Source organism: Hydra vulgaris, chromosome 06 (genome assembly GCF_038396675.1).
Source record: "Hydra vulgaris chromosome 06, alternate assembly HydraT2T_AEP".
Taxonomy (NCBI): domain Eukaryota; kingdom Metazoa; phylum Cnidaria; class Hydrozoa; order Anthoathecata; family Hydridae; genus Hydra; species Hydra vulgaris.
The window spans coordinates 27414891-27438632 of record NC_088925.1 but is presented as its reverse complement, the minus strand read 5'-3'; the positions used below and the strand labels follow the sequence as shown (position 1 = coordinate 27438632).

Sequence of the window (23742 nt, the reverse complement as noted above, 5' to 3'; positions counted from 1 at the left end):
TATAATTTATATGTGCTTTGAATTTAGTGTAAAGTACAACGATCCTGTTTATGAAGAAGATTTCGTCTATCTTGCCAGAGTTCTCGATAAAGCGACGTAATTATTATAATTTGTTATCTTTTTTATCATCTTAAAATGACTATGTTAAGAATTTATTTATTTTTTAGGCCACCAGACCGCATATTAAAACCAGGAGATTTTGAGCAAAGTAGACAGTGGTCACCTATGCCAGGCATGGGTCGTGGTTCACGCAATCCCAACCATATAGGAAGTGGTGGTCATAGAATGATACGGTTTAACTTTTTTTCATAAAAACTTCGATAATTTTAAACAATTTTTTAAATATATTTACTATATATTATAAAAAGTTATAATTTTTTGTAAATTATCTTTAGACATGAACTGGCTTCTAATAGTATCTCGCCTCGCTATCGAACATCGTCGCCTTATACACAAACCCCTTTATCTTATCAAAGTCATCAAGACGGGGGTCGAAACACTAGTTTTGGTGGCTACAATAACTCACCAAGAAGTTATCATACCTCCCCGGTAGACATCAATAGTTCTAGAAACTACAACAATAATACTAGAAGTTGTGATAATTCACCAAGGAGTTTTAATTCACCAAGAGACAATCAAACATATAACCGAGGTGATTATCACTCTCCTCGCCATGCTTATAATTCGTCACGTGATCATAATTCATCACTTGGAAGTTATGGCACACCTCAAAGAACATACAGCTCGCCACAAATCGGAGGATATGTATGATTTGTACTTTTTTTTTCTTTTGTTTCATTTTAAGAAAATTTTTAAATGTGTACATGTTTGTAAAATTTCCGTTATTATGTATTTTTATGCAAAATCAGCAACCATGGAGCAGTGTTAGACCTTCTTTTTGTTTACCATCCCCGCACAGCGACAGAGACGATCTTGAACGCCAACGTTATAGTGCTGATCGTGGAAAAAATCAAAGTCAAAATGATGTAAGTAGTATGATGTAATGATGTTATGTTAAAAAATAGTTTATTATAATTCATTATTTTCTTTTTTATATTTTTAACGCTTACATAACGTTTTAATATGCTTTGTTTTTTTTGGCAGAACCGTCGACGATCTTATTCTGATGTTCAAAAACCGAGGTGGTAGCTACTAAAACAATTAAGCTAAAGATTATTATGTATAAAAAATAACAGCTTTCTGGCTTACACGAATATTGTTTCTTCATTTTAAAAGATACCCCAAAATGTATTTGATGAGTTTAATAGATTAATTACTAACTGATTTATTTTGCAAATTTTTATAATTTACAAATTTAGCTGCCGTGGCGCAACTGTTTAAATGCTGACATAATTTAATCGATATCAGCATGTCATAACAGACAACTGTCAATGATGTCAACATTTTAACAGTTTAGAATTCTATATCTTCACCTTGACATAGTACTCATACTGCTTAGTACTCATACTTTTCTTTATGACGCAATAATTCAAAATCGCAAATCATTTCTCAATATTAAAACCATAGTTGGCACGTACCAATACTACGCCTAATCAATGTAAAAGTCGTATTATGTAATTAAACGATTAATGCGTTTCTAAGGGTAAAATTAAAAACGCTTATTTATTGAAGGAGATTTGTTATATGCGTTCAAATTTAGGCAAACTATTCTTTGTACTGGCAATCCATTGCACTTGTAAATCTTTTACGTCTACTTATTGGTTGTCCAATAAACGCAAAGCTTCAGCTTTATTAGATAATTAAACGCTTTTAGCAACTTACTCTTTATTCTCCCATCTTTATAATTAGATTAAAATAACCTTGCCAGACAATTCTTACATTCCTTTAATAACAATTTATATAGCATAAATAATTTAACACTATTCTTAACATAATATGTAAAGAGGAAGACACACGCTGCATTAACTAAACTTATTATAGGAAAAATCAATGGGGCAATAATTGATTGATAAAACTTACCTAAAGATCTTTAGTTCTTATTGTAAACACCTTCCAGAGATTGTAGTAATCTCCTTAAGATGTTACAATTAGCAGGTGTGTGAAGCATTAAGGCTTGTTTTCTCAGAAGCCTCAACTCACCTCAGTCTATAGAACTCTTAGAACTATAGAACTAAAGAAATTAAAAACTAAGAAATGCTTATTCCAGACATTTACTGAATTAAATGCTGTTGATGTAATCAACACGCTAGATTTTGAGTCATTAGCTTCATTACATGCCGCTTAAGAGCCAGCAAAACTAGCAGTGGAATTCCTTAGCAGAGAGGTTGTAACGTTATTGACAGCAGATACTGTTCTTGAATTCATGCTTTCAAAACTATTTTCTATGAATACAGAAATTGCATCTTTATTGCATTCAAATTTAAAAAAGCGCATTGATGAAAGAATTTACGAAAATTTATGCTGTTGTTAAAGTGCCTAAAAGATCCTTCAGTTGTTCCATTAAAAAATACTTTAATTTACTTCTAATGAAGCACCATGTACAATATTCGATAGTTCACTTGTTTCTCTTAAGGATGAATTAAATGCACTTCTCAATAAAGATAGCATTACACACTTGCCTAAACCTGCCGATCAATTTAAATGGCTTAAGCAAGAGTTTTTATTGTACCGAAATACGGGCAAAAGAACAGAAAATCTTGAAAAAATTTACAATGCGATAATCTCTATAAAATCCACCCCAACAGATGTCGAAGGGTTTTTTTAATTTTATTTTTTTTTTAATTTTCGTGCTGAAACTAGTTGCACTAGTTTCTATTATCTGATGAATCATTAAAATCTTTAGTTTTCTTAAAATTTTTAAACAATAAAAATAAATCATTGTAAGTTTTATTTTGAATTATAAACATAATGTTAGAACACTTTGTTTAAATAAATTTTTTTAATAAATAATGCAAGATAAACTTACATAAGTTTTATTAATTAACAAAAAAACCAAAAACCACGGTTAACCGCGGATTTTTTAAAACTAAAGCCGAAACTGCGGTTTTTTATAAATGTGGTTTTTTGGAAATCCTAAAGTTTAGGTATATATTTTTGAAATATACTTCTTTTTTATACTTTTTTACTCAGCACTCATACAAAATTAAGAAATGTTTTTAAAAAAAGTTAGAAACAACTCAGCTGAAAGCAAAATTTAGAGAAAAATAAAGGAAAATATATTCCGTATTTTTTCCGGATATTTACCCAAACAAATTTCCGAAATTTTAAAATATGGTCTGGATGATCTATATTTACATAAAGTTACTACTTTTTTCCTATATTGATATACTTCTAATACCAATATCTAATATATATATATATATATATATATATATATATATATATATATATATATATATATATATATATATATATATATATATATATGTATATCCATTGATTAAGAGGAACAGGTATTGGGAGTATTTATCGAGCTTTTACAAACGTTTGATACAGTTAATCATAGTATTTTACTTATAAATGAGAATTTATGAAGTATATTTAAAAACTTATAAAATTAATGTATTTAACATTTAAAAAAAGCTCAATAAATACTTTTATTATAAGACTTCTTTAAACTAAAAGACTATTCGCCCATACTAAGAACCTTAGTTGTTGTGTATTTGATACACCAATTTTAAAATATGTTACTGTGTATCATCTTAATCAAATCAAATCTCTATATTCGATATAGTCTCTTTAGTCGATAAATATAAGGGGAATGTAGGCGAAGATGATGAGACTTCTTAGATAGTATTATCTTTTCTTTTTTTTTTTTTAATTTTATTTAGGAGCCACAAGAGGTCCTTACGATCTTATCACAGAGCACCACAGATGAGCATTTAATTGAAAGTTCAAGTTTTAATCATAAGTTGTTTATTTGTGCTTTTAGATATATGTAAAAAAAAAATAGAAAAAAATTCCTTAGCAACATCATAGCGACGGTGGTTTTCCTCTACACAAATTCATTTTTTAATGTTTAAACTAATTTGTAATTTGTTTTTCCCAAATTAATATAGTATCTGCTTTTTTTTTCTGTAAATTATTAGGATGCTAAAAAACATACTCTAACACATCGGTAAGCGAAAGATATTATGACTCAAAATGAGATTTTGATTTTTCAAAAAAACAAAGACCAGATATATTACTGATTTGGGGAGAAATGTAGGAGAGTGCTACTACATTTACTAATTTATGGATAACGTGCAAGAGAATGCTGCCACATTGACTGGGTTGGTGCAGGAATAAATCAATCGATGTAGCAGCACTCTCCTACATTTCTCCCCAAAGCAGTAATATATCTGGTCTTCGTTTTTTTGAAAAATCAAAATCTCATTTTGAGTCATAGTATCTTTTTTACCTTATCTTATCTTATCTCGCTTACCTAAAACATGAAGCACATTTCATTAAATTAGCTGGTTTTATTATCAATTTGTAAGAGTCCTTGCCTCCTTCTACAAGAAGATTTATTGAAAATAAATTAACTTTATTGTTATTACTAGATTTGAAATTAATGGGTAATTCATCCAATTGTCCAAGAAAGAGAAAACATAAGTTTAGAAATAATCAACACACAGTTAAAAAAAGTTTAACTTCAGAAAATGTTGTAAGTTTTCCAAATTAAAAAAAATTAAGAGTAGTGAAAATTGCAACTGGAGTTTCATCCACTGATGAAAACAATTATTCAATTTTGATCGACTTTCAATAGCTAAAAAGATTCATAGAGCAGACAGCCAAATGTTCTGAATGTGGCTCTAAATACGTGACACTCTGGAACAAACTTAGTTCACGCATTAGATACGCATGCTTCCAAATTAATACTATTATCTCAACAATTATCAAGATAATGTTAATTTTTTTATTTCTAAAAAATGTTCACCAAGTACTGAAACTCAAGAAGAGCATGGAAAAAGCTGCACAATTAGCATTTGATCAGTGTGATGTAGGTAAAAAGATTATGAATTATGGAACTTGTTGTACTTCCATCGGTGGCACATGGCAAAAACGTGGACACGTATAAAATGTTGTTACAGCTTGTCATAATGTTAAATATATTGATGTGCATGTAATGTCAAAACACTGTCGCAAATGCAATATAAAAAGTGTAAGACTACAAAATGCTGAATATAAAGATCAATTAATGAATCATAATTGCAATATAAATCATAAAAGATTATCTGGCAGGGTCGTATCTAGCTTTAGCTTGGCGCTACCACCTATGACAATTTTCCCAAATACATTTTTGATAAAAAAAAACTATAGGGCGTTCATAGACCTCGTTTAAGACCTGATCTGATGTAAAAAAAAAAATAGTTAAAGTTCTTATTGCACTTCTTCATCTACAATGTATAACACTCCTTCGTAAAATTAATTACATACATAAGTACGCAACATTAGTAAAGTGTGCCATCATTTTGATGAACAGTGACAATATTTCTTTCCTTTTTGTTTGCTTTTATCTAATTTATTTAATAATGTCGGAGCCGGAGCTGTTGAAATATTTAGTAGATCAGTATTTAGAGACATAATTTAATTTACTATGAATACTTAGGGGATGGAAACATCTCTTCTTTTAAGGAAGTAATTGATTCAAATCCTTATTCACAGTTTGATGTGACACCAGTAAAGTTAGAATGTGTTGAGCACATTCAAAAAAGATTAGGGAACAGGTTACGTGCCAATATAAAAGAATAATATTCTTTTATTTAATGCCTTCATGTTATAAAGGCACTAAAACCCCGCAATGAAGAAGTCCGTTCGCACATTGTATTCAACTAACCGATAAATCTTACCGCTATCAATTTTGTCCACCAAGTGTTGACAGTTGGTGTATGTTTAAAAAACACAAATCAACAGGAAAAAGTTTTATTAGTCACATCAATATACCAAAATGGATTCATGATATTATAAAGCCAATCTTTATTAGCCGATTGGAAGATGAGCTGTTATCCAAATGTCTTCACGGTCAAATAAAGAACTCAAATGAAAGCATAAATCATATAATTTGGAATAATTTGCCCTAAAAATATTTTCGTTGAGCAAAAACTATTATTTTTTGCTCAACAAAAATATTTTTAGGTGCAATTGCTGCAATTGTTCATAGTTTATTCTGCAATTGTTCAGTTTAATGATGGCACTGGTGCTTTAAACAAAGTTTAAAATCACTTCAATATTACTGATGGTATATGTTTTCAAAATGGTTCAGTTCATAAAGATGGAACAAGTATTCAAATGTCAAAAAAGAAAGCATCAGATGATGGTTAAAAACGAAGAAAGACAATCAGGAAGATTAGGAAAGGATTTATAGACATTCAAAATGAGAAAGAAATAACATTCACCAAAATCAAGGCCCAAAGTATGTTTTTTTAGAAACTATGACCCAAAAACTGGAAAGAACACCTTCATTTATGATCTAAAAACTATTGTCGTTACAATAAGGGTATTTAAAAAATATTTGTGAAAGGTATTTCAATAATTTTGGTGAATGTTTTTAACTTATTATCAATGAATATTTAGGCCAAATTTGAAGTTATTTTTTTGAACAGTTTTTAAGTTATTTGGTTTAGAAGGTATACCTAAATTGCATCAAATTTAGGTGAATATTGTATTAAAAAAGGGTATTACCTTTTTTTTTTTTTTTTTTAATAAAAGATTTAGTTTTAGCGTATTAAATATGAAGAACCAAAAAAATATAACAATAAGTTTAATGAAAGATTTAGATTTTTCTATATTTTTCTATACTATATCGAATATACTTTTACAAGTTAAACAGTGCTATTTGTTTTTATTTATGCCATTCTTTAAAACACGCGCAGTATAACTGACTCTTTTAAAGACTCTTGTTTAACACTAGGAGTGTTTATTTGTTTATTTGTTCAAAGCACTTGATACTTTAAATAATCAAGTCCTTTAAATAATCAAGTCCAAGTTTAAAAACAAGTATCATAAATAACCGTAAACAGTTTATTCAATACAAAGATTTCATTATCTTATCTATTAAAAATATTACATGTGGTTTTCCACAAGGATCAATACTCGGTCCATTCATTTTTATAATATACGTATATGATCCATTGACAGATCCAGGATTTTTTAGGGTTTGAGATAACTTCCAGACGTGGAGCAAACTCCAAACATTTCGATGTTTATACTTATGTCAAAAATGTTGCTTTGCAAAAAGTTGCGATGATTGGTAGCTGGGAATATAAAACGCCCTTTAACTTCATCCCCTCCCCCTCCCTTTCCCCAAACTTGAGGGGTAACAAGTTGAGGAAATATTTGTTGTACTATTCTCAACTAGACTTATATTCATCAATAAATTTTAAGTTTCAGAGCATTATCTCTCACCGTTTAAAAATTATGACTATATAAAAATTTGTAACCCCTTCAATTTGAGGGTGGTTTAAACTTTATATGGTCGTAATTTTTGAACGCTGAGAGATAATACTATGAAAATTAAAATTTATCAATGTGATTTGTATATAAATATAAATAAAAAAAAAAATCTTTCTCTGGCCGTATTTAATGTTTACCTTAAAACCAATAAATAATCTCTAAGAAATACCAACCTTCTATATGAGCCTTTTTGTCGAACAAATTTTAACCAATTTTGCATTGATTATCGTGCACCCTATTTTTGTAATAAAGTTGTTTTGCCTAATTTTAATTTTGATCTACCTACTTCTTTGCACCTTTTTAAAATCAAGCTGAAAATCTTTTACTCTCCCATATTATCAAAATTTGACAATAATATTTATATAATGGAAATATTTATTAAACTTTATTACCTAAACAACAAAGTGATATGTGTATGTATATACTATTAGGTTTTACTTTTAATTACTTTACAACGTAACATTTTGTTAACACTTTATAAGGTTCTGACGATAAGATCTTACTGATCTTCTTTCAGATACCTAGTTTTTCTAATGTTAGTATTATTTGATTACTTTATAAATTGTATTAATTTTTATCTACTCACATTATGTTGTAAAAACGAACTAACAAATGTAAGCTAAAATGTTAAAAGAAAAAAAAAAAAGAATCGGTTTTTTGTTTCTTACCGATGTCCTTATCTTTGGAACAAAATAGTTTTACCTAGTTTGCGGGCTATAGGTAACTAAAACTTATCCGCTCCTTTTTGAGAGATTCACACTCCTTATTGAGAAGTTCACGCATTTTTCTGAGTCATTTTACCTGCTTTTTTCATAGTTGAACAAATGTTTAAAACTATTTTACTTATGCTTCGATTGATTACAAATAAAAACTTACTTATGCTTCCATTGATTACAAATAAAAACTTACTTATGCTTCGATTGATTACAAATAAAAACTTACTTATGCTTCGATTGATTACAAATAAAAACTAACTTATGCTTCGATTGATTACAAATAAAAACTTACTTATGCTTCGATTGATTACAAATAAAAACTTACTTATGCTTCGATTGATTACAAATAAAAACTTACTTATGCTTTGATTGATTACAAATAAAAACTTACTTATGCTTCGATTGATTACAAATAAAAACTTACTTATGCTTCGATTGATTACAAATAAAAACTTACTTATGCTTTGATTGATTACAAATAAAAACTTACTTATGCTTCGATTGATTACAAATAAAAACTTACTTATGCTTCGATTGATTACAAACAAAAACTTACTTATGCTTCGATTGATTACAAATAAAAACTTACTTATGCTTCGATTGATTACAAATAAAAACTTACTTATGCTTCGATTGATTACAAATAAAAACTTACTTATGCTTCGATTGATTACAAATAAAAACTTACTTATGCTTCGATTGATTACAAATAAAAACTTACTTATGCTTCGATTGATTACAAATAAAAACTTACTTATGCTTCGATTGATTACAAATAAAAACTTACTTATGTTTCGATTGATTACAAATAAAAATTTACTTATGCTTCGATTGATTACAAATAAAAACTTACTTATGCTTCCATTGATTACAAATAAAAACTTACTTATGCTTCGATTGATTACAAATAAAAACTTACTTATGCTTCGATTGATTACAAATAAAAACTTACTTATGTTTCGATTGATTACAAACAAAAACTTACTTATGCTTCGATTGATTACAAATAGAAACTTACTTATGCTTCGATTGATTACAAATAAAAACTTACTTATGCTTCGATTGATTACAAATAAAAACTTACTTATGCTTCGATTGATTACAAGTTTTCAAATGCATGTTAAACCTTATCTTAAACAAATTTTTTTTTAAACTTTAAATGAAAGAGTAAAATCGATCAAATTTAGTTCAAGATGAATATGCAAAGAAAACTGAGTTATTCAAAAAAAACACAAATAATCATGTTTTTGTTGTCTGAAGAAGCATATAAAAAGTCACCATATGGAGTCTAGCCACCCAAAAAAAAATTTAGTGCTAAGATTGAATGTTTCCCCTTCAGTTCTGGCTACACAAATCTTTAATTTAAAAGAGAACGCTTTCTAAATTATTTAGAAACTAAATACTATAATACACAAAAATTTCACAGAGGATTTATGCAACTAATATTGCAACAGAAGTAATATATTTATGCAACTAATATTGCAACAGAAGTAATATATTTATGCAACTAATATTGCAACAGAAGTAATATATTTAGAATCACTGTATTAGCTAAAGTTTGGTATTCTTGAAATAAAGAAAGAAAAAACTATCGAAAAAAGAAAAAAAGAAAACGGTTTCATTTGAAGACATCAACTGTGGAAAATGTTACATTTGTACCCAAGAAAGTGAAACTAAAAGTACAGCAATCTTTCGTTTTAAAATATTTTGTTAAAACTGTTGAGAATGAAAACTATGAAAGCAAATCATTAGCAACCGCTTCTTTCTGGGAAAACACTTTTAGATCATTGGAAAAAATAATTGGTAATCCGTACTCAAAAAAGTCAGCTGTTCAAAATATTAAACATTTGGTTTTGTCACAGGGAGAAAAACAAGCTAAACAGATTTCTTCTGGTTAACTAAAAGAATGAAATGGAAAGGAACGTAAAGTCTCACTTGCAACAAGTACATAAATAAATAAGTAACCATTTTAATTTTTAGATAAAAATTAAACAAGATACTATTGAATTTAGAATTAAAATTTGAAAACTGACTGTAGAGCTTTAAACCTTAAAACTAAAATATTTTCATAAATGAATTGATTTTATAAATGGTTTCTAGCATTTGAAGTAATAAAAAGAAAAAATTAAATTATAATTTACAGAGCAATTATAGTTTATAAATTTTTACTTATACTTTAATCAATGATTTTAATGTTGAAGCATGAGCAGGTTAAAAAACACACTTAAATCATAACCACAAAAATCAGAATAGCCTTGTAATTTTGTTGTGATAAATAAATCTTTAAAATAGGTATTTTTAAAAAAAGTTTTATTCTTTAAACAAACAATTTAATTGGAGAGCTACTTAGGTGCATAAGTTTTAAACACGCTAACTCAAAAATTTTGAAAATTTTTTGAGTTAGTTATGTTTAAACACATAAGCCAAGACAGACAAACATGTTTAAGGTTTGTAAGATTAAATTTTTCCATTAAAACTGAGGTTATAATAAATTGGAAATCAATTTAATTGGAGAGCTTCTCAGGTGCGGCCGTGGTGCAGTGGTAAGAGCTCTTGCTCAATAAACATGAGATCCGGGTTCGAAGCGAGCTTGGGCACATTTCTGCGTCACGATAAGGAAGGAGGCGTGAACTTCCTGGTTAAATGCACTTCTGCGATGCTCTGTGACAAGACCGTTAGGTCTTCTTGGTACACCTAAATAACAGAAACAAAAAAAAAAAAAAAAAAAAAAAAAAGAGGTGCATAGTTTTTAAACACGTTACTGCAGTAACATTGCACAGCAATGCTTACGTATTTATAAATGGACGAATCCAATTGCAAAAGTGATATGTCGTCAAATCTTTGGAATTCTTGTATTTTAAAAAAAAAAATTTGCTTTTTCGTTTTTTAAATACAAGATTTCCAAAATTTTAATTTTTCATACTTTGTAAACTTGTAAATAATTTATTTTTTACCTATCAATAATTTATTTTATCATAACACGAGTTGTTTTTTAGTTTGAAAACCATCTAATATATAATAGGATATAACATTTCAATTGTAAACGATCTCACATAAAAAACTGTAAAAAACCCTAATTACAAATGTTTACTTTACCAATGAAAAAAGCCAAAAACCACTTTTTTGTTCCATTGTTATTATTACCTTGAAGTTTTTAAATATAAATTACTCTTTACGCTTCGGTGTTAAGTAATTTGCGGAATGCTTTTATTAATAAAAACATGAATGATGAGTTCCTTCTTACCTGGATATTCAAAAAAAAAAAAAAAGTTCTCAAAATTAAAACTAATTAATAAACGCATATACATATATAAGTACGAAACCTCGAATGTTTAATGATTTTTAAATGTTTTTTGTGAGTGGAAGTAAATAAACACATACAATTTCAATACATTTATTGAAAGAAGTAGCTGTTAATGATGTTTCAAGTTTCATGTTTTTATAAGCTGCTTTTTGATAAGAACGTTTTTATTGTCTAAACTTAAACTTTTTTTTTATAGCTTTAAGTTTGATTGATAATTTTTAACAATTTCTTGATATAATACATATCAGAACTTTTAACTGTAAAACTGTGGACTGCATGGACTGAACAAATACGATTATTGATATACATAAGATTATTATCCTAATTATAATTGTTTGAGTATGCTTGATTAATACAACATTATTTATGTTGGTTTAAAGTTTTATGTATATTTTAAAATAGTATGTTTTGAATTTAGTGCTTTTTAATTTAGTAATAACAATAAAATTAGTTTAATAAAGATAACGTGGATAGTAATATTAATATTAATAATAAAAATAGTTGTTCAATGTGTATTTTATGAATGTTGTTTTTGAATAATAATAATAATAATAATAATAATAATAATAATAATAATAATAATAATAATAATAATAATAATAATAATAATAACAATAATAATAATAATAGTAATAATAATAATAATAATAATAATAATAATAATAATAATAATAGTAATAATAGTAATAATAATAATAAGAAGAATAAAATTAACAATAACACTCAGGTAAACAATTTGTAATTTTAATAATGATTTTTTGCGGGTATTTTTTTGTTGTTGATATATTATGTAAAGTGTAGTTACACTTAGTTTTGTTTATTCAATTTTTAGTTGATGTGTGTATACAATAATATTTCTCCATATTTAAGCAAAATTATTATAATTTTTTTAGAAAATGACATTATTTTGTATAATCTTGTGGATTGGTATATTAGGAGTTATACATGCCCAGACAATTGCAGATTGTTCAGATGCTGAATCATCTTGTGCTAGTTGCTTACAAAATCCAGCATGTACCTGGTGTAATAATGTGAATGGTGGTAGTTGTATACCAACTGATACATCTAGTCTTTTCTGTCCAGAACAGTTATATCGTATTCAATGTCCCAACAATGAAAACAGTAATAATGAAAAACTTGAAAACATTTTTCAATTGTTGTCTAACCTAAAATCTTTTCAATCTCAACCAAAACCAAACCAATTCATTGAAAATTCATATAATTTTAATGCTGATACTGAAGTTCAAGAAAAAGATACCTCCAGTACATCTGAGTTAACAGAGTTACTTCATAAACTTATGTTACTAAAACTTCTCAGAAAATTAAAGCAATCTGGTGGTTCTCTTAGTGATGATGAACGTAAACTGTTGATAGAATTGACAAATTCTTCACCTGGCATTTTAAAAACAACTGCTATAACACCAAGATCATTAAAACCCATTATTTCCCAACCCACAAATGGACCCCTTTTGCATTTGATAAATGACAAAGAAAATGATAAAATGACACAAATAAGTACAGCAATCAGTAATTTTCCTGATTTTTCTTCAAGAATTTTTTCGACTCCATCTAGTGTTATGTCTGAAAGACTTGCTTCCACTGTTCAATATATACATAATGAAAAGCCATTATTACCATTAGATCGTTATGAAACTGTCAATGTGGATTATTCAGAGTCTGAAACCAACAGAGTTTTTAAGGTAAAAAAGCTTCAAACACCGAATTCTTTTATTTCAGAAAAAGAAAATTTTAACATTGTTTACTGCCCATTTATAAAAGAATCAAAGAATTGTAACATTAAAGAAAATTGTACATGGTGCAATACTATGGACAGTTGTATTAGTAGAACTTCAAATGATTATAAATTATGTGTTGAAAGCAAGAGCAAGATGACTGATGGAGAATTTGGTGAGTTTTTTTTTAAATTTTATTCAAAATATTATCAACAGTTTTACCATAAAACAAAAACTTGAAAGGTTTATATACAGGCTTGCAAAGCAAAACTGCATAGCTGTTGCCAGCTACTAGCCAGAGCTAAGAAAAACTGGCTGCACTGGTTCTTAAAACTGGTTCTTAAAACAACAAAAAATAACTACTCTTTTGGTTTTTTCAAAAAAAATGTCAGGCTGCAGATTTATTTTTTAATTAACTTTTTTTTATATACCAACAAATTAATAGAAATTAACTTTTTTTTTTCTTCCCCTTATTTGTTATTATTGAAATCAAGATATTGATTTGATTTTTCTAACTTCACTCAGTTGGTTCAAGGTTGATATATAACCAGGTTTCAGTACTCAACCACATTCTTAGCATTATCCAAATTTATACAAGAAGAAATCTGAATTCATCCTTGTAAGCAGCATTGACATTTATTGAATGAGTTCTTGCAGACAGTGTCATTGAAAGTTATTGTAATTTTCAGTTTCTTTGTATGATAACAAAAACTACATTAATGAATGAGAATCTCAAGAAAATATATTAGACATATGTTATAATTTGGATCATTCCATTCCAAGTGGAGCAAATTTTTATGAGGTTCCTTATGGACCATCTCAGATTTTATTTAAACTTTTCGATTTTGTACATATATATGAGAAAAGCATGTTGTGAAAATTTTAGATCAATATCTATGGTTCTAATATGGTTCTTGAGAAAACGCTACCATAACACGGGGTTACTTTATGCCTTGCGGTCCTTACTTGAATCCGCTTACTTGCGGTCCTACTTGAATCCGCTTGAATGCCTTGAATGCCTTGCGGTCCTTACTTGAATCCGCTTACTTGCGGACCGCTGAATACTAGCGGTCCTACTTGAATCCACTTACAGAAAATTTGAGTTTCATGCCTCTCCTGTTCAAAACTTTAAAAAGTGGTGCGTTTTTTTCTATTTTTTAATTTATATGTGACTAATTCTGTTATGAAAACATATTGCCTTTGCCGCACACTAAATAGTTTAACTTTAAGTTGGATGTCAAAAATGAACTGAATTTGCTAGTGAAATTCACTTGGCAGAACTTTTATGCGGTTTGTTATTATCGCACACACTACAGAGATAAAAAATCTCCGAGTTTGCTTGATTAACACTTTAGTAAAAAGATTAGATTATTTTTTTAACTATTTTTTTATTTAGCTGTGAGAAAAAAATAACTAATCACATTTAAATTAGTTTTTATGTAAAAGTGGGGTTACTTTTATCCGGACTTAAAGTAACCCCATATCATTTATTAAATCTCCAATCATTTTATTTATATTAAATAAATATACTTTTTATTTATTTATTTTGGTGGTATGATTTATTTCTTTATTAAATGTATTGTTATCATTATTATTATAACAAATATAATAAAGTTGAAGTCATTAACATTTAATATAGTATATATTAATAATATATATAATATTATATGTTAATGACTTTTTTGTTGTTGTCCTTTTTCTGTTTTTCGAATTATGTTAAGTTTCTGCTTTGAATTAGTTTTTACTTACTATTTGCAATATTCATTGCTCTTCACAAAAGTTCCTTTACATTTTTTATTCATAATAATAGTATTGTAATAAATTTACAAAAACTGTATTTTATACTGTAAACAGTATTTTTGTTGTTGGTAAAATATATTGATTGATTTATATTTCAGCTTATGAAAATGCCAAGAATGTATTCTAGGAGACCGGGCTCCAGAAAATATGTAGATTATTCTCAAGAAAAGCTCCAACCAGTGCCTTAATGCTATTAATGAAGGCAGAATGAGTCAGAGAGTAGCATCTAAATATTTTGACATATCTAGAACTACTATCCAAAGTAAACTAAAGCTAAAACACAATGGACAACCAGGACATCCTACAACATTTACTGCTTTGGAAGAATCTGCTTTTGTTTCTCACATCTTGGCAGTGTCTGAGTTTGGATTCCCTGTTGATGAATTGGATTTTAGATTTATTGTAAAGGATTATATCTCTTCCCAAAACAAAACTATTCCCCAGTTTAGAAACAATTTTCCAGGACTTAAATGGAGTAAATTATTTTTAAAAAGACATCTTATGCTCACCACGTGGTTGGCAGCTAATATAAGACGTAATTGGGCTGCTGTTAACGAAAAAACCTTAAGCAAGTTTATTGAAAACCTCTCCCAAGTTGTTACTAATGTGCCAGCAGAAAATATATACAACTATGACAGAACAAACCTAAGTGATGACCCAGGCCGCAAAAAAAATTTTTGTCATAGAGTTTGTAAATACCCTGAAAGAGTAATGAACTCATTAAAGTCCGATATTTCAGTCATGTTTTGCGGCAACGCTGCTGGATGTACAATACCACCTTATGTTGTCTACAAATCAAAAAATATGTGGTCAACGTGGACTGAAAACGGTCCCCATGGAACTAGGTACAAAAACATGGATGGTTAGATAGTGTCACATTTGAGGAGTGGTTTACTGCTCACCAGTTTCCTATACTGAAAAAAACAACTGGAAAAAAAGTTCTCATTGGGGATAATTTACCATCACACACTAGTCAGAATGTTTTAAACTGTCATGTAAATAACATAGTATTTGTGTGTTTACCTCCTAACTTGTCACATTTGACACAGCCTCTAGATGTTGCCTATTTTAGGCCACTAAAAAGTAAATGGAAAACTGTTTTGAATTCATGGAAAGAATCACCTGCAGGTAAAAAATCAACAACACTTCCAAAAGGATGCTTTCCATCACTACTAAAAAAAGTGCTGGAATTAATAAAAAACACTTCAAGTGAAAATTTAATATCAGGTTTTGCTAAGTGTGTAATTTATCCTTGCAATAAAGAACCTCTTATTAATCGGTTGCAACTGCAGGATCGATCATTTGTTGATCTAAACCTTATTTCACAAGCATTTATCAGTCATTTGAATGACCATCGTGTAGACTTTGGAACTTCAATATTAAAGCGCAAAAAGAAACTAAATGTTCCACCAGGAAAAGGAATCTGTCCTGACTCAGAAGAATCAGAAGTTATACCAATCAAAAATGCCTTAGAAGCACCCCAGAAGCGAAAAAAAGTTAAATGTGATATCTCTAGTGCAACATCTAACAGTAAATATAAGTCTAGGCTATGTGCCTTTAAATCTGACTAAAACAATTATTTTTAAACATATTTATATAGAGTTGTTACCTACCTACCAATTTAGTTTTTTTTTTTAGTATAAACAGTTATTTTTCTGTTATACAACAGAAAAAAATTAATACAATATACAAAGTTTTCTGTATAATTTCTATTTTTCTTTTGCTTTTAATTGATCTGAGGACAATTATTTAAACAAAACAGAAGTATTTCTTGATGTAAATTTTAGGTAAGTATTTGCTCTAACATTATGAAGGTATTTACTTAAGTAATTTGTATGTAAATAAAACAAAACAGCGCAACAAGTATACATGGCTTAAAGAAACACTAACCCAGGGTAACATTATAACTTTTGAACAAGTTGGTTTTATACTTCTATTATTTTAAAATAGCAAGTATGCTATGGACACTTTTAAAAGAACAAAAAATTTAAATTCTGACATCTTAACATTTTCCATAATGGTGGGCTAAAGTTGATATTTTTGTTTAAAGATTGAAATTTTTTGTGGTTATAAAGAACTTAATCTTAAAAACTAGTTCAAAAATAAATACAAATCAAATTGCCTGTTAATCTGCACATGGTGGATAAATATTAAAAAATCAGTCGATTAAAGAGCTGCACTCAAAAGCTATATGTCATCAAAATGAGTCGGATCAAGATTTTCTTAAAATTCATCTGCGATGCAAAGCATCTGTTGCCTAAGATGGCACCTTTTTTTTCATAAAGTTTCTTATACGCATCAATCAAAGAGTGTTAATAAAAACCAAAAAAATTAATGGGTACTTATTTATAATACCAAAAGATAGTCTCTCAAAGTCAGGTAAGTTTACCATAAAATTATTACTTTTTAAAAATTTAGTTATCATTTCATTTAATTTTATAAATCTAAAAAGTACTAATAAAATCAAATAAATTGTTGTATTTTAGAAAAAATTAATAGTTAATAAATTGTTGTATTTTAGAACTAATTAATAATGAGTAGTATGCCTGAGCTTTCTCCTTGTTGTGTTGGTAAAGCATTAAATGAACAGTGCTATCTTATCAAGTTTACTAAGTCTAAAAAAAGTAAATGTTACCAAGAACTGTTTAGACTAAACCAAAAGCTTCTTTCTTTGAGAAGCAAAGTAAATCCCATAGATTTTATTTTTGACTATCACGAGAAAATTTACTTGTTGAGGTATGAGAATGAGCTTCGAAGGTATTGTTGTAATCCTTTTAACAAACACGTAACAAAAGTGAAAATAAGCTTCAATATTTAAACTGATACCTTAATTTAATACAAATACCTTTGGTAATAAATAAATGTGAAACAATATTTAATAATTATTATGTTTACTTTGTAGATTCTCTTAGAGTTATCAGTCTTTCATATGGCAAAGATTTTGGTTTAATACCTGATCAAAAAGTTTGAATAAGTTGCAGAAAAATCCTGCATTGCAAACATCATTATACAAAAGAAAATGAACTCCAAGAAAAATAAATTTATGTTGACAACCTTACATTAAAAGAAAGTCTTAATTTAAGTATTGCAAGTTTTGGATGCTCACCTTTCAAACTTGTCTCAAAAAAGATAGAGTTGCATATAGAAAGCGTAAAATTGATAATGTAAGATCTCTTACACAAAATACTGTTGCCAATGTGCTTGGTTTAAAAAGAGCTGCACTTAATAAAATTAAATCACCTTCAAAAAAATGTTTGAAAAAACAAAAATTTAGACAATATTATGATTCAAATTAAGTCAAAATTTGACAAAACATTGACAAAATCCGAAAAAGTTACTCTTCTTACATTCACTCCAGACAGTTGGTCAATAGAGAAAAGTCAGAAGTATTTTTTGACTTCAAAAAGATTGTAGTACAAGCCAGAAAATTAAGAGGAAAAAGTGGAATACTATCAAAACTTTTTTCCAAAATTGAGTAGAAAACTTAGCGAAGATGTAATTACAGAGGTTGTTCACTTCTATCAATGTGATGAATACTCAAGGGTTTGTCTAGGAAAGAAAGAAATTGTTTTAGTTAAAGTAGATGATATATAGCAACACATCCAAAATTGACTTCTTCTAGTAAATATGAAAGAACTTCATATTGAGTTTAAAAAGAAACATAATTATCTTAAAGTTGGGTTTTCAAAATTTTGTGAGCTACGGTCCAAGTGGTGCATTCCTGTGGGTGGTGCTTCTGGTATGCATGCAGTTTGTGTTTGCCAGTACCATCAAAATGTAAAGCTCCTTGTACAGAAAATTCCTGGAATTGCTGATTACATAAGCTTATTGAAATTAATGGTTTGTAGCATTGAAAATAGAGATTGTATGCTGCATAAATGCAATAAATATTCTGGAAAAGAGGTTTTGTTAGATTACATTCACACTTTGTTTAATGAAAATAAAATTAGTGAAGTTAATTTTTATCAATGGCAATAATCAAATTTTTAATGTACTTTAATTTTATATCAAGAAGTCAAACCACCTACTTCCAACATTTAAAAACTAATTTAAAAAAAAAGCAAGTTCTTCTGGACTTTGCAGAAAACTATATTTTCCTAATAAAGGATGCAGTGCAAGGTTTTTACTGGAATAACAGCCAAGAAACTTTGCGCCCCTTTGTTGTTTATTTTATGAAAGATAAAAAACTTGATAGTCAAAGTTATTGTATTATATCAGATCATCTGAAACATGGAGCAGATGCTGTTCGTTGCTTTATGAATAATTTTATTGATAAACTTAAACAATTACAAACATTTGAACACATTATCTATTTTAGTGATGGAGCTACATCACAATATAAAAATTACAAAAATATTATCAACTTATGCTACCATGAACAAGATTTTGACATACTCTTAAGTCCTTAATACAAGGGGGGAATTGTAGTCCAGATTTAATTAACGGGGGAGGGGGGTTAATAAAAGTGGGGTGGGGATTTTTTTATGTTACAGTATAAGTATTTTTTATAAAAAATTTCAGTTTATAAATGCAAACTAATATTTTTTGCAAAACATGCATTAAATCTAGTGTGGCTTGCGGTCAAATGCGCATTTTCTAACATCTGTTTTACAATAATTTCAATAAGATTTAATATGCTGATATAAGTTTTATACTTTGGTAAGAAATAAATTAAAAGCTCATTTTTGACAAATCGAGATTTACTTGGTTGGCGATTTTTAAAGCCTGTTTACTCTGAAAGTTTTTGTTTTTATCAGTGACTGAAGTAATTATTTTCTAAATTTTAAGGCCAATTTTCAATATATATATATTTTTTTTGATTACAAGTAAAAATTAATAAACAGGGGGTCTTAATAAGCTTGGGGTGGGTGGGAAAATTTTCCAAAAATAATAAATGTCTCCCCTCCTTTTATTAAGGACTCAAGAGTAACTGCAGAGTGGCACTTTTTTGCAACATTGCATGGTAAAAGTCCTTGTGATGGAGTTGGTGGAATGGTAAAATGTCTTGTTGCACGAGCCAGTCTACAGTCACTTAATGATCCTATTGACACATCAAGCAAAATGTACAGCTGTTGTGTTTAACACATCAAAGGAATATTATTTATTTTTCTTGACAAAGTTTCAATAGAAACACATATTGCAAACTTCAATTTAGAAGAGAGATATCATTCTTCTTCTACAATACCTGGGACACGAAACCACCACAGTTTTATACCAATGTCATTTACCTCAATAAGAAGAGTTTCATTTGATTGCAGAATTTTTATTAATAAAATTTCAAGTTACATACCAGAAAAATATGTGGCCTGCATTTATGGTGCTCAATGGTATTTAGGAAAAATTCTTAGTATTTCAGAAGAGCATCAAGATCTTTATGTTAAATTTATGAAAAAGTCTTCTTTATGTAACAATTTCATGTGGTCATGCAGAGGTGATCCCTGATGCATATTTTATGCAAAGTACAATTTCTTAAGGTCCAGTCTAACAGAGAAAGATTTTATAATATTGACTTAAAAGAAATCAATGAGATTATTTTATTATTTAAGAAATTTAATTTCTTGTGAATTATATTAATTTTGTTTGTCTTAAAAAAATTTTATTGTATAAAAAATTTAAAAAAAAATTCAACTGAAATTTGAAGTTATATATAAACAAATATTCTAAAGTTATATATAAACAAATCTTTTAAGATATTTAATGTAATATGTTTGTATTTAAAATGTTTGTAAATTTTTTTCATCACTACAATTTAAAAATTGCAAATTTGTAAATTATAGTGATAAAAACTTTGAGTGGGGGGGAGGGGTTATAAGTTATTTATCTATCGGGATTATATGGTTATAAACATTGATATTTTTTAATTATTATTTTATAACAAATTGCATTATTTAATTCAATGCAGTTGTTTATTTTGTTAACTTCAGATTTTTTATCGAAAATTTACCTGACTTTTAGAGACTATCTTTTGGGATTATAAATAAGCGCCCATTAATTTTTTTTGGTTTTTATTAATTAACACTTAATTAACAAAAAGTTAAGATGCCAGAATTTAAATTTTTTGTTCTTTTAAAAGTGTCCATAGCATACTTGTTATTTTAAAATAATAGAAGTATAAAACCAACTTGTTCAAATAAATAATAGAAGTATAAAACCAACTTGTTCAAATAAATAATAGAAGTATAAAACCAACTTGTTCAAATAAATAATAGAAGTATAAAACCAACTTGTTCAAATAAATAATAGAAGTATAAAACCAACTTGTTCAGAAGTAATTAGCTGTTAAAAATGATGAAAAAAACCTTTTTGCTTGTAGAGTGAAGTTTCATGCAAAATAACCCACTACTTAAATAGCGTTTTCTCAAGAACCATATTAGATATTGATCTAAAATTTTCAAAACATGCTTTCCTCATATATATGTACAAAATTTAAAAATTTCAATAAAATCTGACATGGTCCATGAGGGACCTTTGCTCCATTTGGTATGGAATGATCCATTTGTTTGATTAAATATCAAATTTTGTATTTCAAGTACTACATTCAACAAAATTTTTATCGTTTTTTTTTTCTAATTTTATTTAACTATTTTGGTATTTCTAAATTTTTTAGTACATATTTTATATTTATTATTTTTGAGGACATATTAATAAATAGAATAGCAATTTTGGATAAATTTAAAAAGGTTTATCTAAAATTTAGATTAAAGATTTATTTAGATTTAAATAGTGTTTACCAGACTTCTCGGCTTTCTGTCAATCCTCAAATCTTTATTGAATCCTTTAATCACAGTCAACATGGTTGCAATTGCAATTTTTATGCCATTAATCTAGTTGAAGCTGTAGTTTTGTTATATTTGTTGCATAATGGTTTTTCAAACTTCATTTTGATTTGACATTTTGTTTTAAACAACTTATCATATTGTAATGAAACTTTCAGTAGCCATTGAAGAACTATAAATTTAATTTGACTAATTATTCTGTCTAATTATTCTGCTATTCTAATTTTTCTGCCTATAAAGTTTTGTGACCAGGTTTTGAAGTGCACATGGTTTGCTCTTAATTTTTGGTTCTTCTTTTAACAAAAGTTTATGTAAAGTTCATAAAGGGTAGTAAGTAGGTGGTAGGTAAAAATCAGTATTAGATATTGCTGATTTGATTTTAATATAATAATAAGGCTATCCTTTACTATTGCTTTAATATTAATTTTAAACTTTTCTTTTTTTTCTTTAAAATCAATACTAACTTATATAGGTGTTCTCACATATTTTTTTTACAATATTTTGTTCCAAAAAACTTGTAAATTCTTCGAATGCTTAAAGCTGTCAATTAAACAATTTTTTAAAAATTTTTTGTAAAAAATGAAGAGATGAAATAATTTGTTTTTAGGTTTGGATACATGTTTATCATTATCTAGCTGTAAAAAATGTGTTTCCAATGAAAAATGCTATTGGTGTGAGCAATCAAAAAGTTGTCATACATATCCATTCTTCGGTTTCCTACCTCAGTCTTGCGAAGGTGATTGGTATGTGAAGCAGTGCGATGTACAGCTGGCTGTTGTTGTTATTGTTCTACCACTTATGATTATATTGATTGCCTTGATTACATTTTATTTTTGCCTGAAATATTGTTACTATAGAAAAAAAGTTCTGCGTGTCCCATTATTTGAGAAACCTGGAGTTTTTGATTATCGTAAAGACAAAAAAGTCTACTATGTTAACCCAGATGATGAGTCAAGCACTGATGAATTTGCAGCTGAAAAATTTAGAAAAAAATTTCGACTGCCAATTGAAAGAGAACCTCTTATTGATCCAAACACTTAATTTATGGTGTTAAGATTTTTTTTTTGTAAAGTATGTTTAATATTACCATAACATTATAAATATAATGCAAAATATTTTGCTTATTAGTTTTAAACAACATTTCTTTAGTCAAATTGTGTTTGAAAGTCATTTTTAACTTTACATCTATTAAAGATCTCAATGTACGTTAAATTTTGTTTAACATAGTTTAATTGGTTTAATAGGTTTATTTAACATAGTTTAATTGGTTGTTTTTCTAACTCCTCGATTGATTTACTTTTTATATGTTTTGCTATTTTTTTATTTCTTTTATAGATAGCTTTTTTTTTTAATATTTTGTTTTGCTATGTGACCACTTCCAACTTAACATTTTTATAATTTTCAATTCTTATATTTAAACATCTTTTTTCATTTGTTTATTTAAGCTTTTTTTTTTGTACACCGCTAAACACCAAATTATATATCAAGAATACATTCAGAAATTTATAATGAAATGTGAGTGTGGGAACTTTATACTTAAAGTGTCTTTTGTTGACATGACATCATTAAAATAAAAAAAATTCAAAACATTTTATGTTTGTTTTAAAATATTAGGAAAAAGAAAAATAGTTATATTTAAAACTATTTGAATATTTTATTTGTAATTAAAGTAAACTTTGCTTGCGTAAAAAGTCTGTCAAAACTTTTTCAACAGTATTTGTAATGTATGAAGACGTATAGATGTATGTATGTATGCATGCATGCATGTATGTATGTATGTATGTATGTATGTATGTATGTATGTATGTATGTATGTATGTATGTATGTATGTAAATAATATATACATGCGTACATACATACATATATATATATATATATATATATATATATATATATATATATATATATATATATATATATATATATGTATACATATATATATATATATATATATATATATATATATATATATATATATATATATATATATATATATATATATGTATACATATATATA

General features: G+C 27.6%; 2 protein-coding genes across 2 annotated transcripts in view; both read left to right on the top strand.

Annotated features, from left to right (window-relative positions):
• LOC100205936 (5'-3' exoribonuclease 2) overlaps nucleotides 1–1284 on the top strand; it is a 66898-nt gene extending 65614 nt beyond the window's left edge. The window contains exons 32-36 of the mRNA XM_065799754.1: nucleotides 28–96; nucleotides 168–293; nucleotides 396–765; nucleotides 870–986; nucleotides 1105–1284. Of these exons, the coding sequence (XP_065655826.1) occupies nucleotides 28–96; nucleotides 168–293; nucleotides 396–765; nucleotides 870–986; nucleotides 1105–1149 (727 nt within the window). The 3' untranslated portion in view covers nucleotides 1150–1284. The remainder of the gene's footprint in view (nucleotides 1–27; nucleotides 97–167; nucleotides 294–395; nucleotides 766–869; nucleotides 987–1104) is intronic.
• An 11003-nt stretch (nucleotides 1285–12287) lies between these two features.
• LOC101235491 (uncharacterized) lies at nucleotides 12288–23350 on the top strand. The gene is made up of 2 exons (XM_065799753.1): nucleotides 12288–13323; nucleotides 22332–23350. The coding sequence occupies exons 1-2, from the start codon at nucleotides 12312–12314 to the stop codon at nucleotides 22763–22765; spliced, it is 1446 nt and encodes a 481-aa protein (XP_065655825.1). The 5' UTR covers nucleotides 12288–12311; the 3' UTR covers nucleotides 22766–23350.
• The last annotated feature ends 392 nt before the right edge of the window (nucleotides 23351–23742 follow it).

Bases quoted from the DNA above. Each gene is read 5' to 3' on its own strand.
- LOC101235491 (XM_065799753.1), top strand. From the start codon at position 12,312: ATGACATTATTTTGTATAATCTTGTGGATTGGTATATTAGGAGTTATA. The intron at 13,324-22,331 runs GTGAGTTTTTTT...ATTTGTTTTTAG, and splicing joins GATGACTGATGGAGAATTTG to GTTTGGATACATGTTTATCA.